This window comes from Zootoca vivipara, chromosome 9 (genome assembly GCF_965207765.1).
Source record: "Zootoca vivipara chromosome 9, rZooViv2.hap1.1, whole genome shotgun sequence".
NCBI lineage: Eukaryota > Metazoa > Chordata > Lepidosauria > Squamata > Lacertidae > Zootoca > Zootoca vivipara.
The window spans coordinates 632,579-645,192 of NC_142592.1; the positions used below are offsets into that span (position 1 = coordinate 632,579).

A 12,614-nucleotide genomic window follows, 5' to 3' on the forward strand; every position below is an offset into this window, starting at 1 on the left:
CCTACCCAGTATATGTTGGCTGACAACTGGCTCCAGTAGCCAGCTGGAGCTCCCTTGCCTCCCAACACTCCCTGATCCAGTTCAACAAAGGGCAGTTTTTACACTCTGGAGTTTCATACCCGCGCTATGTGCTAAGAGAGATCTAAACTGTATTTGTCCATTATGAGTAGGTGGTATACAAAGATACATTAGCTCATTTCTACCAAAATAGCAGCCTTAAGAGTCTGCTTTGAATTATAATTCATTCATTTAAAACAGGTTGCTTTGAAATTGGCACACTCAAACTAGATCTCTCAAGTATGTGACAAACCTGAGTGGCCTGAGTTGTCTTTTGAGGTTTCTAGTTTGGTGCACCAAGTAATTTATTGAATTTATCCATATAACCCAAATAACAAAAGAGAACTTTATGAGACAAACAGCTATTATAAAAGTTTAAGAACAGATAACTTGACAAAGCAATGGGAGAAGTGTATAATGTTTCAAGTGTGAACATCTGACTGAGGTGAAATTAGTTTGGTTTTTATTCAGGTGGACTGGGCATATGGTGGGTACCAAATTTTGCCCTCCGATACAACCCACTTGAAGTTACTTGTAGAACTTCCTTGCTAGACAGATTCAATGCCCTTTAGCAAACTGAAGTGCAGAGTTACAACACAAGCCAAAAACAGGACTGCTGGAAACTCCCTGTTGGTGCAAAGGTTGCATTCCGAGTCAATGCATGAAATCACGTCATCAAACACCCATTTAAAAAGCCTGCAAACACCCCTGTTCTGCCCCTGCCTCTGCTCCGCCCCCATTTCAACCTTTTAGTGATGTTTCAGTGATGTCTTTATGACTTGGGGGGGGGTCATTTTGGGGTTCAGCGCTGTGTGCATGTGCGCGGTTGTACACATATTGGATGTGCCTAATCAGGAGTCGCCTGTACTGAGAAACAAGAGGGAGTTATTAGCATGCTTTGAGAAACCCCAAGATTTGCAGAAGTAGGGAGAGAGGGCTCTGTGCCTGTTGGGCCTGTTGAGTGAGAAATGAAAACTTGGAGGGAAGGGGAATGGAATGGAATGGCTGGCTGGTACATTCTGCAACATTTTGTTGTGTAGACTTCTTAGTTTCTAAAAAGCAAAAAAGGGAAACTCCGGTGCATAGCAGGCACAGCTCTCAATCACAGTCGATGACATCAATTAGTCCAATGCATCCGGGGCTGGTTTTTTGGGTCCCTAAATGAAACGAGATGTGCAAACCTGGAAGTCAAAGAAAGAAGCTCTTTGTCGGTCTCAGATGGGGCTGGTGAGAGTTGTGGTCCAAAAGATCTGGAGGGCACCCGGTTGCCAAAGGCTGTTCTGGGGATTCTGAAAAATTCCCCACCTTGCCTGCCTCTGAGATGGCCCAATTAGATGGTACACTTTAACCATGGACGACACTATAAAATGGTTTTATTACGTACATATGGCCTTAGTATCAGACAGGTATACCACTACAATGCTGTTGCAATAAATACCAAACATGGGGGATGTTTTGGGAAATAATGGCCAAGGGGCAGCACACACTGCCTATGGAAGATTCCCAGATCTTTCCCAAATAGCTTCATGGAAATCCATGGCTTGGAGAAAACAGAAGTGAGAAAGTACCATACGGTACTCTGAGGGTGCAGTTATTTCTACCTCTTCATCAATCCCCGAAGAAGAGGGAAGAGCAGCTCTACTTCAGGACTACAGATAAGAGAAAAATGTAAATAATCTCCATAAAGAATTTCCACAAGCTGGTTCATGTGGTGCAGGGAGGGTCCATAGCTATGCGCAGAGCACATGAAATGTACACAGACGGTTCCACTGTCAATCCCCCTTCTCTGAGATGGGGCTGGGAAAGATCTCAGGCCAAGGCCCTTGGTGAACTACAGGCAGAGCAATAAAACTTGCTGGGCTAAGGAAACCGAGGTCCCGCTCCATGTGAGGAAGACACATATTTTCATGTGGTGAAACTAGACTCCACTCAATGCACCCAGAGCCATGGCAAGAGTCACTCAGCTATGGATACAGTTCTGTGGTCAAAGTCACAATCTTTTCAGCTGATGAAGCCATGGTCATCACTGATAGAGTACTGCTGCTGTATCTGCGGATGACCCATCTCCCGCTACCCTGTTGAAGGTGCCCCTGGGCATTCCACACCTGATGCTCAAGTAATCAGGCTATTCCTCTGGGGCAACTCACCTGTAAGTCAGTGAATCCTGGGGGTGAGGTGGGGCGGGGCAGAGGGAGGTTCGAAAGGGGACACAATCCAGGGGTTTATGCTGCCTCCAACTGCTTCAGATTAGTCCACAGACTTTGAATTTGCAATAAAAGCTCCAGTGTCATTGTTCTGTTTTGGTGAATGCATTAGGACCCGACTGCAGTGCTTCCCAGTCATTAGACCAGGGGCTACTTCAGACATTACTTTTCATATCAAAAGAGTCAAGTCTCACACCTAAGAAAACTTAAGAAAAAGAGGCAGAGGAGTCACAGGAACACCAGAGCGTATCAATGTCTCTCTTTTGAAGCACTCATGCATTGCCCCGGTGAAAGTGGCTCTCCTCTTCGGGATCCCTCCTCCTTTTTAGTGTCTGAACATTAAGGGTCTTTAAGGATCCTTTCTTAATTGCCAAAAGCTGTACGGCTGCTGCATGACACGAGACTCGATCAAAGCTGCTCCTCGCATCCAGCCCACCCGCTTGCAACAATCTTGACCATGTCATTGCACCATCTGGAATGGGAAGAAGGTGAGTAACATCCCCCTGACTGCCCTCCAAGCTAGATGTCTTAAGTCTGACCATGTTCCTCAGCTAGCAAAGTGACCTTCAAGTGAAGCTGTAATCCTAAACAACATCCTTACGCAAGAGAAAACTCCACATCTGAGTAAACATGCACAGGGTTGTACTGCTAGCCTTTCATGGGGCTTCTATTTTAATGATGTCTTTTCACCTCCAGAAACTGAATCTGCAGGAGCAGAAGTTGAATTCTTAATGTTAGGCAAAACACTACAGGTTCACATTACAAACACTCTCCTTTCTGAGGAGTAAAAAGAAGCCTGTCTGCAGGTCTTCCATTTCAAGTAGTGACTAGTGCTGTGATCCTGCCACCTCTGCAGATACCTGTAATGACTAAGGAATGATCTCTACTCTTTCTAAAAGCCAGTCTCTGTTTTGGCTATGTGACAAAAGTGATTGGGACTAAAAGGGGATACAAATAATGAAGCATGTGCCATGCCATGTAAACTTCATGTCAGGATATGACCTCTTTCTCAGGCAGTACAGGGTGAAGCAACCCACCTCACAGGGGCAGAGAATATTAAAGGGCAGCAAACCATCGTTCGGTCTTTCTTAATATATTGTGACTACTCTGGGAGGTGCCATTTGGGTTTTCTGCAGCAGGTACCCAAACATCTTGGGCTGCCACCATCCATGCTTCCTCTGTCCCTGAGTAGACCTTCATTCCCAGCTCATGAGCTCATCTGCTTGACTTTTCTTTTTGGCAAGTGACTCAGTCTCACAATAAGGCAACAGTCTCTCATGTTCTCCCCTGCTAGTTTCTTCATGCTGGACTGTGCAACATTTCCCACAGGAAACCACCCTTCAGACACAAACCAGGACATGTTAGAGATGTGCTCCTGCATAAACTGAGATCAGGTTTGCTGGTTCAAAGGCAGAGTTAAAGTCTTCATATATTTTGAGATCTTGAGGATTTCAGCTGAACGGATTCAAAGCGGTCTTCCTTTTCCTGCATAGCAAAAAGATAAGTGCTTATATTATAGAAACAGATATAGATACCATGCACAGATCCCATTCACATAGAGGGCTCCCTATCATCTCCCATACAGATGTATGGATCTATACAGCAGCATTACAGTCCCAGATGCTCCCATGCTACTCATTGGGCCCATTCCAAAGACAAGTTATGTAAGGCTCAGTTTTGCCAAACGCATATATCCATAGAAGAATAGAATAGAATAGAATAGAATAGAATAGAATAGAATAGAATAGAATAGAATAGAATAGAATAGAATAGAATGTTTAACTAAGAAATTATTTCAGGCCAGGGCCTAAGAATTTCTTTATAGTTTGGGGTATGATGCTATTTTAATTATACATTTGAAAAGGTAAAGTGTAAACAAAATGTGTGGACAGCTATGTTGCAAAGACATGCATCCTGCACACAAACTCATTTGGGACCCAGGACTGGCTGTCACTCACTGCCTAGTGTACTTTAAGTGGCAAAACCAAGGTTTGCTATTATGTAATGCGTGAAAAGCCCCAAAGCAGCATACATTTGCAGACTGAAAATCCATGTGGGCTAGTTAATATATTCATGGTTTGCTTGCTTGTTTTTTAAAGGCAACACCATCCAGGAAATAGAGCTGGACTTGAATATCAAAATCTCACCTCTCAAATCAACATATCGGAAGGCCTTGAGAAAATCAATATATATGCTCTTTGAATCATAGAATCATAGAGTTGGAAGAGACCACAAGGGCCATCCAGTCCAACCCCCTGCCAAGCAGGAAACACCATCAAAGCATTCTTGACATCATCAAAGCATTCTTTAAGCAAAGGCTGTCAAGCCTCTGCTTAAAGACCTCCAAAGAAGGAGACTCCACCACACTTCTTGGCAGCAAATTCCACTGTCGAACAGCTCTTAATGTCAGGAAGTTCTTCCTAATGTTTAGGTGGAATCTTCTTTCTTGTAGTTTGAATCCATTGCTCTGTGTCCGCTTCTCTGAAGCAAAGCTTTTATTCATTTGATTATTTGGCCCCACAACCTTCATAGAAAAACCATTCTATTTTGAAAGCTTTTACTGTCTAAACAGCTACTTTGTGGTTTTCTGTTAGCCACCTTCAGCTTTTGGTGCGGTTGGGATGCAAGTACTTCAGATAAATAGACATCCTTATCTCCCATCCATTCTGTGGGAATAGCAGGGGACAATCCAGCTGTGCTGCTTTGTTACCACAACCAATAAGAAATGGCATATCAACCTGCACACTTAAAAAACAGCCTGTAAAGGATATATAGCTGCAAATTACTGGCAGCAGTTGCTCACCTTGGTTGCCAATGCTTTCAGTTTTCCTAGCAATGTCTGTTTGTTTGAATATACTATTTCTTCCTCATTATCTTCCCCTTCCATGATCGCGCAGCTGTCAGCAGCAGGAAGCTCACATTCTTTTGAATTTGCTGTCATCACCAGTTTAGAATATTTATACTCCAACCTAAAGGGTACAAATGGAGAGAGTGGCATTTTTGTCCTATCATCTTCCAACACATCAAACCTGGTGACAAAACCTCGCTATAATAATTCATGGCGGATTTTAGTATTGCAGACTTGTCAGAACTTAGCAGCTCAAGCAGCGTTTTCCCAGCTTGGTGCCGTCCAGCAGTTTTGGACTCCAACTCCCAACAGTTCCAACCAGCAAAGTATCAGGTGGAACTCAAGTCATAGATCATTCTCAGATTTCAAAAAGAGTCGACATGATGTGACCCACAGAAGAGACCAGCAGGGCTTAAAGTGGCCATGCTTGGCTCTGGGTGCAGCTGACCCTTGTGGGTGAGGCATCAGAGATGCTGTTGGGAACATCTTTCTGAGCAGTTCAGCTTCTTGAGGTTCTGGACCAGCCCCAGCCATCCATGCTCCTAGACAGCAAGGGCTATCCAGGGCAGCCTGTTTCATTTGGGGGATGGAGGATTCCCCCAGAGCAACAAGAGTCTTCCTGGCTCTGCAGTTTTCCTTGACTTTGACCTCCGGAAGCATCTCCTGCCCCCCCCTGCCCCCCCAAGCTGCCTATGGTTCTGCATGACACCACAGCAGCCTTCTGCTTCCAGGACACTGTGCTATGGATCTCCCAAAACCTCTAGACCCAACTTCTTTGGGCCTCATTACGTATTCCTTTGGCCACAAAGCTAAATTCCCTGCACATCTTTTTACTGGCTCCAACTGCCATAGCTTTTGTCTAGCACATGAAGATGTATAACGAAGGCACCAGGCGAGCCTCCCTGGGGGGAGCATTCCACAAATGGGAAGCCATCACAGAAAAGGCCTGTTCTCGTGTTGCCATCCTCTGGACCTCCCATGGAGGGGTCAGACAAAGAAGGGCCTCAGAAGACAGGGTTAGTTCGGAAGGCAAGAGCTGATCCTTGAGGTACTGAGATCCTGAACTGCATAAGCCTTTATAGGTCAAGACCAGCACTCTGAATTGGGCCTGGAAACTAATTGGAAGCCAGTGCAGTTGGGCCAAGATTGGTGTTATACAGTGGTACCTCTAGTTACCAACTTAATTCGTTCCGGAGCTCCCTTCTTAACCTGAAACTGTTCTTAACTAGAGGCGTGCTTTCACTAATAGGGCTTCTTGCTGCTGCTGCTGCGCTGCTGGCACACAATTTCCATTCTCATCCTGGGGCAAAGTTCTCAACTCGAGGTAACTCTTCCAGGTTAGCGGAGTTTGTAACCTGAAGCGTTTGTAACTCAAGGTACCACTGTATACTCAAGCGGTCTTGCCCTAGTGAATACCCTGGTCACTGAACTCTGCAGAAGCTGACGCTTCCGAGTCATCTTCAGAGACAGCCCCACATATAACACATTGCGGTAATCTAACCCAGAGGTTACCAGATCATAAAGGGCAGAAGTTAGGTTATCCCTGTATAGACAGGGGCACAGCTGGGCTACCAGCCAAAACTGATGGAAGGCACTCTATGCCACTGAGCTCTGTCGTATGAAATGGCCTCTGCTATAACTCCAGTAGAACTGGCGCCCCTGGGTGGAAGCCCCACATCTGCACTGCTGGTGTGGCCATGAAGGCCTGACCTCGCCGCCACCCTACAGGTAAGCTGCAGTGCCACCTATGTGGGGAGAGCAGCTCCATGCAGGGGCAGACATTGGTAATCTTTCATAATATGGTGCCCTGCACAATGCCAAAATGTGGTGCCTCCCAATGGATCTTCTCAATTTTGCATAGCAGCTTCTACAAGAAAGCAGTCCATAAAACTGAAAAGAAGAAAATAAATAGTACAGCAGAGAGATGGGTATTTGCTCCTGGGAGAGTATATCCAAAACCATCAGGTAGCACGTGGTTAAGCAACAGATGGTGGCCCAAGTATACCGTCCACTGACAAAGCTTCTGGTCAGTTAGGTATCACATATAATCTTATGGAACACAAAATACTTACTTTTGATTCTTCTTCCAGAAATAGCAGGTTAAGGCAATCAGCAGGACACCTGTGAAAGCACCAACACCTGCACCAACTTTTAGCCAGAACTCCACTGTTTCACAAATGATGGTCTTTTTTTCGGGCAGGGAAACCCCTTTTGTACAAAGCTTTGGTTCATTCCATACATATAAGGTTTCCTAAGGAAGGAAGGAAGGACGGACGGAAAGAAGGAATAATTTTTAAGCCTGAATTCTTACACATGATTAAAGGTAAAGGGACCCCTGATCATTAGGTCCAGTCGTGACCGATTCTGGGGTTGCGCGCTCATCTCGCATTATTGGCCGAGGGAGCCAGCATATAGTTTCCAGGTCATGTGGCCAGCATGACAAAGCCGCTTCTGGCAAACCAGAGCAGCGCACGGAAACGCCGTTTACCTTCCCGCCAAAGCGGTCCCTATTTATCTACTTGCACTTTGATGTGCTTTCGAACTGCTAGGTTGGCAGGAGCTGGGACCGAGCAACGGGAGCTCACACCGCCACGGGGATTCGAACCGCCGACCTTCTGATCAGCAAGCCCTAGGCTCAGTGGTTTAACTCACAGAGCCACCTGGGTCCCTTACACACAATTACTAAGGAGTAAATCCCACTGGACTTACTTGAACTTACTTATGAATAGATATGAATAGGATTGCACACAAAGTCAGTACAGTAACTTCCAAATTGCATGGCATGAGATTACATGAGGGCCTTCTGGTGGTTCCCTCATTGCAAGAGGTGAGGTTACAGGGAACCAAGTAAAAGGCCTTTTTGGTAGGCGCACCCGCCCTGTGGAATGCCCTCCCAGCAGATGCCAAACAGATAAACAACTATGTGATTTTTAAGACATCTGAAGGCAGCCCTGTTCAGGGAAGTTTTCAGTGTGTGGTGTTGTATGGTGCTTTTACTATTTTTTGTTGGGAGCTGTCTGGAGTGGCTGGGGCAACCCGCTCAGATGGGCAGCGTATAAATAAACAATTTTTATTTTTATTGAATTATAAAACCATTAAAGGCTCCCACTGTGGATAATTGGTTCACCTTTAGTGCCGGGATCAACTGACTGTGGCCTTGCATGGTCTATTTTTAAAAAATAAACTAGCCTCCCAATGGTCTGCTGATTTCCATTAAATTTGCAAAGGATGGTTGCATACTCGTTCAACTCTTAAGTGTTCCTGAATAGTATACAGTGGTACCTCGGGTTCAGAACTTAATTCGTTCCGGAGGTCCGTTCTTAACCTGAAACTGTTCTTAACCTGAGGTGCCACTTTAGCTAATGGGGCCTCCTGCTGCGCCGCACGATTTCTGTTCTCATCCTGAAGCAAAGTTCTTAACCCAAGGTACTATTTCTGGGTAAGCAGAGTCTGTAACCTGAAGCGTCTGTAACCTGAAGCGTCTGTAACCCGAGGTACCACTGTATAAGAAGCACCTTATTGAAATTTAAGAAGCACCTTGCTAGGGAGGTCAGCTCAGCCCAGTATTCCCGGCAAGAATTCCAGCAACCAGCAGGCAACAGGAATTTATTGATATGCATATTATTTAATGGGACATTATCCCTTTTCTGTCCCATGAAACCATATTCCAAGTGGCTAATACCCTAAGATTCAGGGCATCTTATAGCATTTATCTCTATCCCCAAAGGCTTAAAAATCTATGCAGTGCTTTTTTTATATAGAAGAAACAGTAAGTGCCACCCTTTTAACATTTGGGGGGTGGGGAGGTACCTGTACTGCGTATCCTTGAGAACCCCCAGGAAAAAAGCACTGAATCTATGTAAATTGACCAGAAGTCAGCTGATGACCTACAAACCACTTCTTGCCTTTGGTATTTCTCTCCTCTGTATTTCTCATTTAAATTCATGCCGTGTTTTGCATAAGGTCTAAGATTAATAGTGTTTCATAAAGTGCCTTATGTTTCAGCTGATTCCTGAGGAGGAGAATCCTGTTCAAAATCATATGTCATGCCCTCTATACAAGTTTGCAGATGGAGCATTTCTAATGCCCTTCCTATTGGAAAATTATATATATACGATAAGAATAATATTGGAGAAAACTGGGTATTGAAACTTGCTTAATCTAAATCATATATCCCAGTTTACAGCGGCCCTTTAAAGTACGCTTCACGCAGAGTATACGCAGTCAGAAGTTGACCTGGCTAAAAAAACACCACCAAGAGCGTAGGGAATTATCTCCCTCATATGAAATCCCTTACTAGCTGCACATTTGTAAAAGTATACAGATGAAAATACAAACGATTGGGTTTCTTTAACTGAAATACAAAGTGATTCCAAGGAGACTTTAAACTAAAGATAAATGCTTTCTCTCTTAGCTATGTTATCTACCCACTTTCCAAACCTCCCATAAAACTCCCACAAAACTCCCATTAAACTACCCAAGAATTAACAGCAAACTAGCATTATAACTAAGCAACTCTCATACTAAGATTAAACTAAAGAATCTTTTAAACTGAGAATCTCTCTTACTAAGATTTAACTAGGAATCTCTTAAACTGAGACCAACTGAGAGAGTGATCTACTTAGAGATGAATCAAACTGGAAGATCTAACTAAGAGATTCAGAAGGCTTTCTGGCAGAGCCTTATATACAAGAAGCAGAGCCCACGCCTGTGAGCAATTAACAGAAACACCGGCACCTGTTTCTCTTAAACAGACAGTATTTACATTAGACCGGCTCTAAAGTAACTTGACTATTCAAAAAAATCCAACACTTCCACCCTTGGGATTGCAGTTGGAAACTCTCCTGCCTTGATGTGCAACCTGTTTATTACCTGGTGCCCCTTTTTACAAGCCCCTTCAATCTCATGATAGTCCTGCTCTGTGCACAAGGGGCAGGCTTCTGCACTTTCCCACAAGAAGTGGAATGTACACCCATCACAGGTACCTGCAGGACAAGAACTAGAAGAAGAGAAATGCTCGTGTTATAAACGGAAATGAAGGGGGTTAGTTGAGTTCATTCTCATATAACAATTTCCAGAAATGCAACAACAATGCAATAGTGGTGAATCTATGTCAGAGCACCCACACATCATTCAGCTCTGTTTGTTGTTCTGTGATGCTTCTCCAACGCTACAACATTCTGGCCATCTAGAGTGGTACTGCCACAAAAGCGCTGTGATAACTCAGTGGGCTGATTAAGGAGACTCTTAACCTCAGGGTTGTGGGTTCAAGCCCCACGTTGGACGAAAGATTCCTGCATTGCAGGGGGGTTGGAATAGATGACCCTTGTGCTCCCTTCTTACTCTACAATTCTATGATTTTATGAAGTGGGACCCCAAAAATGTGGAACGTTTGTGATATAAAAAGTTACAGCATTTCAACAGAAAGCATGCGCTGACCGGAAACAAGGCAATATGTCCAACCCCGAAACTTCTAGTGCAGGGGCAAATAGCATTGAAGCAGGGATTGTGGATACCATCATGAGCACAATTCATGATCAATGCACATTAAAAAAGGATGCCTGGAGGGGCCCTGTGTTCTGGGAGTCCAAAACAAAATATCTGTTGCCATGCCACTACTAGGTAGATACAACTCTGACCACATGCAGATCCCTGCAGAAGGAAGCTTCACCACAGCAGAATGATAGGACACCCTTTTGAGGCTAAATCTGTCATAAATGGCAGGGCTAATTTATACTTGCATATTGCAGCACTTTAGAGTTCATCACTCACTTACAGAATACTCAGCCTGAAGCTGAATGAGTGAATTGTCCAATGTCTGAATTGATGGACTGTGGATATGAAAATTCTGCCCACTTTGATCTGTGTCTAAGAAATGCAAGTCCCCACGTAACGTTGTGGTTACAGGAGCAACTCTAACTGAAATAAGCAATAGTGCACGCGTGCGAAACTCTTCACAAAACACAGGACACACAATTGATTTACTCCTGTGAGCCTGCCATTCCCCTTGCAGCCATTGTAACAAGATTTGGCTGATGGTGCTCAAGAATAAGGGGGAAAGTCCTAACTTTTTGCAGGTGGTTTTTGATGCCTTGGTGGCCTTTAGATCAAGGCCTTCAATCATCTTTTAACACAGCAGGGTCCCATTCTCTGCATTTTCTGTGGTCAGACCCCAGATCTGTGACAAGAAAGAGTTTTGCCATTCCATTATAGTTTGCAACTAGTTGTGCTGGAAGATCAGTTTGGAAGAGGAATGGGCAGAGATGGGTACAAGCCCCCACTGACAAGAGTTCTCGCATCCCTGGTGTCATCACTAACAAATACCTGGGAACTGAAATTTCTCCTTGGTCAGATTTTGTTGGGTTACATCTCAGTATCACAACAGAAGCACGTCCATTTTCACAAGTGGCTGTAACTCTTGAAGACCTAAACAGAAATGAAAACAGTTTGTTTGTTTGTTATTTTCGGCTTCTGCTTTCCAAGAGCGCCTCCTATGCGTGGTGTGCGCCCTGCGGGCATGGCATGCTGTCCGCAGGGGCATGGTGTGCGTCCTGGGGGCGTGGCCTGCTGCCTGCAGAGGCGTGTCACCTGGCGCGGTGGGGGGTGCGCAGTGCGTGCCCAGGGGCGTGGCCCTGATGGTACCCCCTCCCCGATGGTGCCGGGGTGGTGCACTCTCCCCCGCCCCCGGTTCCTCCGCCAGTGCATATGTTAGCATTTAGTGAACAAGTCTAGATATCTATGAGGAGTTCAGAAGTTTTTGTTTCTGGTCTAGACTAACCACAGCTTCTTGTGTCATCTGAACCCAGCAAATAACAGTTTGGACCCAGGTGGCGCTGTGGTTAAACCACTGAGCCTAGGGCTTGCTGATCAGAAGGTCGGCGGTTCGAATCCCTGTGACGGGGTGAGCTCCCGTTGCTTGGTCCCAGCTCCTGCCAACCTAGCAGTTCGAAAGCACGTCAAAATGCAAGTAGATAAATAGGAACCGCTACAGCGGGAAGGTAAACGGTGTTTCCATGTGCTGCTCTGGTTCGCCAGAAGCGGCTTTGTCATGCTGGCCATATGACCTGGAAGCTATACGCTGGCTCCCTCGGCCAATAATGCGAGATGAGCGCGCAACCCCAGAGTCGGTCACGACTGGACCTAATGGTCAGGGGTCCCTTTACCTTTACCTTTAACCACGGCTAAGTTCGCCATGGTTAGTGATAAGCCAACTTCAAGCAATAGTTTGTGAAACTAGCTTCCCTTTCCGCCCATCCCTGGTAAGATTAACCACAGTTTGGAGTGCAGACATAAAACTAAACTGTGGTTAATCTAAAGCAGAAGCTTCCCGTCTCCTGGTGACTGTGGCTTGTGTGCAACTAAGAGAGAGAGAGACTTGTTGAGTAAAGTGTAGTAACAGCTGGAATGGATATAATAAATTGTTGGTGTCCCCTAGTTCTATAGTGTTGGCCTCTTATAATTGTGGGGATTTCCTCTGAATTTTTACATTCCAACAAAGAGAAAGG

The 12,614-nt window shown here is 45.0% G+C and overlaps 1 protein-coding gene across 2 annotated transcripts in view; it reads right to left on the reverse strand.

Moving 5' to 3' along the window:
- Positions 1–259: 259 nt before the first annotated feature.
- Positions 260–12,614, reverse strand: part of ELAPOR2 (endosome-lysosome associated apoptosis and autophagy regulator family member 2) — a 100,983-nt gene continuing 88,628 nt past the window's right edge. For both annotated transcript variants that reach the window (XM_060279475.2, XM_035128036.3), the window contains 5 exons: positions 11,434–11,535; positions 9,982–10,108; positions 7,182–7,360; positions 5,065–5,230; positions 260–3,746 (listed from right to left, as the gene is read on the reverse strand). In XM_060279475.2, coding sequence (XP_060135458.2) covers positions 3,687–3,746; positions 5,065–5,230; positions 7,182–7,360; positions 9,982–10,108; positions 11,434–11,535 — 634 coding nt within the window. In that variant the 3' untranslated portion in view covers positions 260–3,686. The remainder of the gene's footprint in view (positions 3,747–5,064; positions 5,231–7,181; positions 7,361–9,981; positions 10,109–11,433; positions 11,536–12,614) is intronic.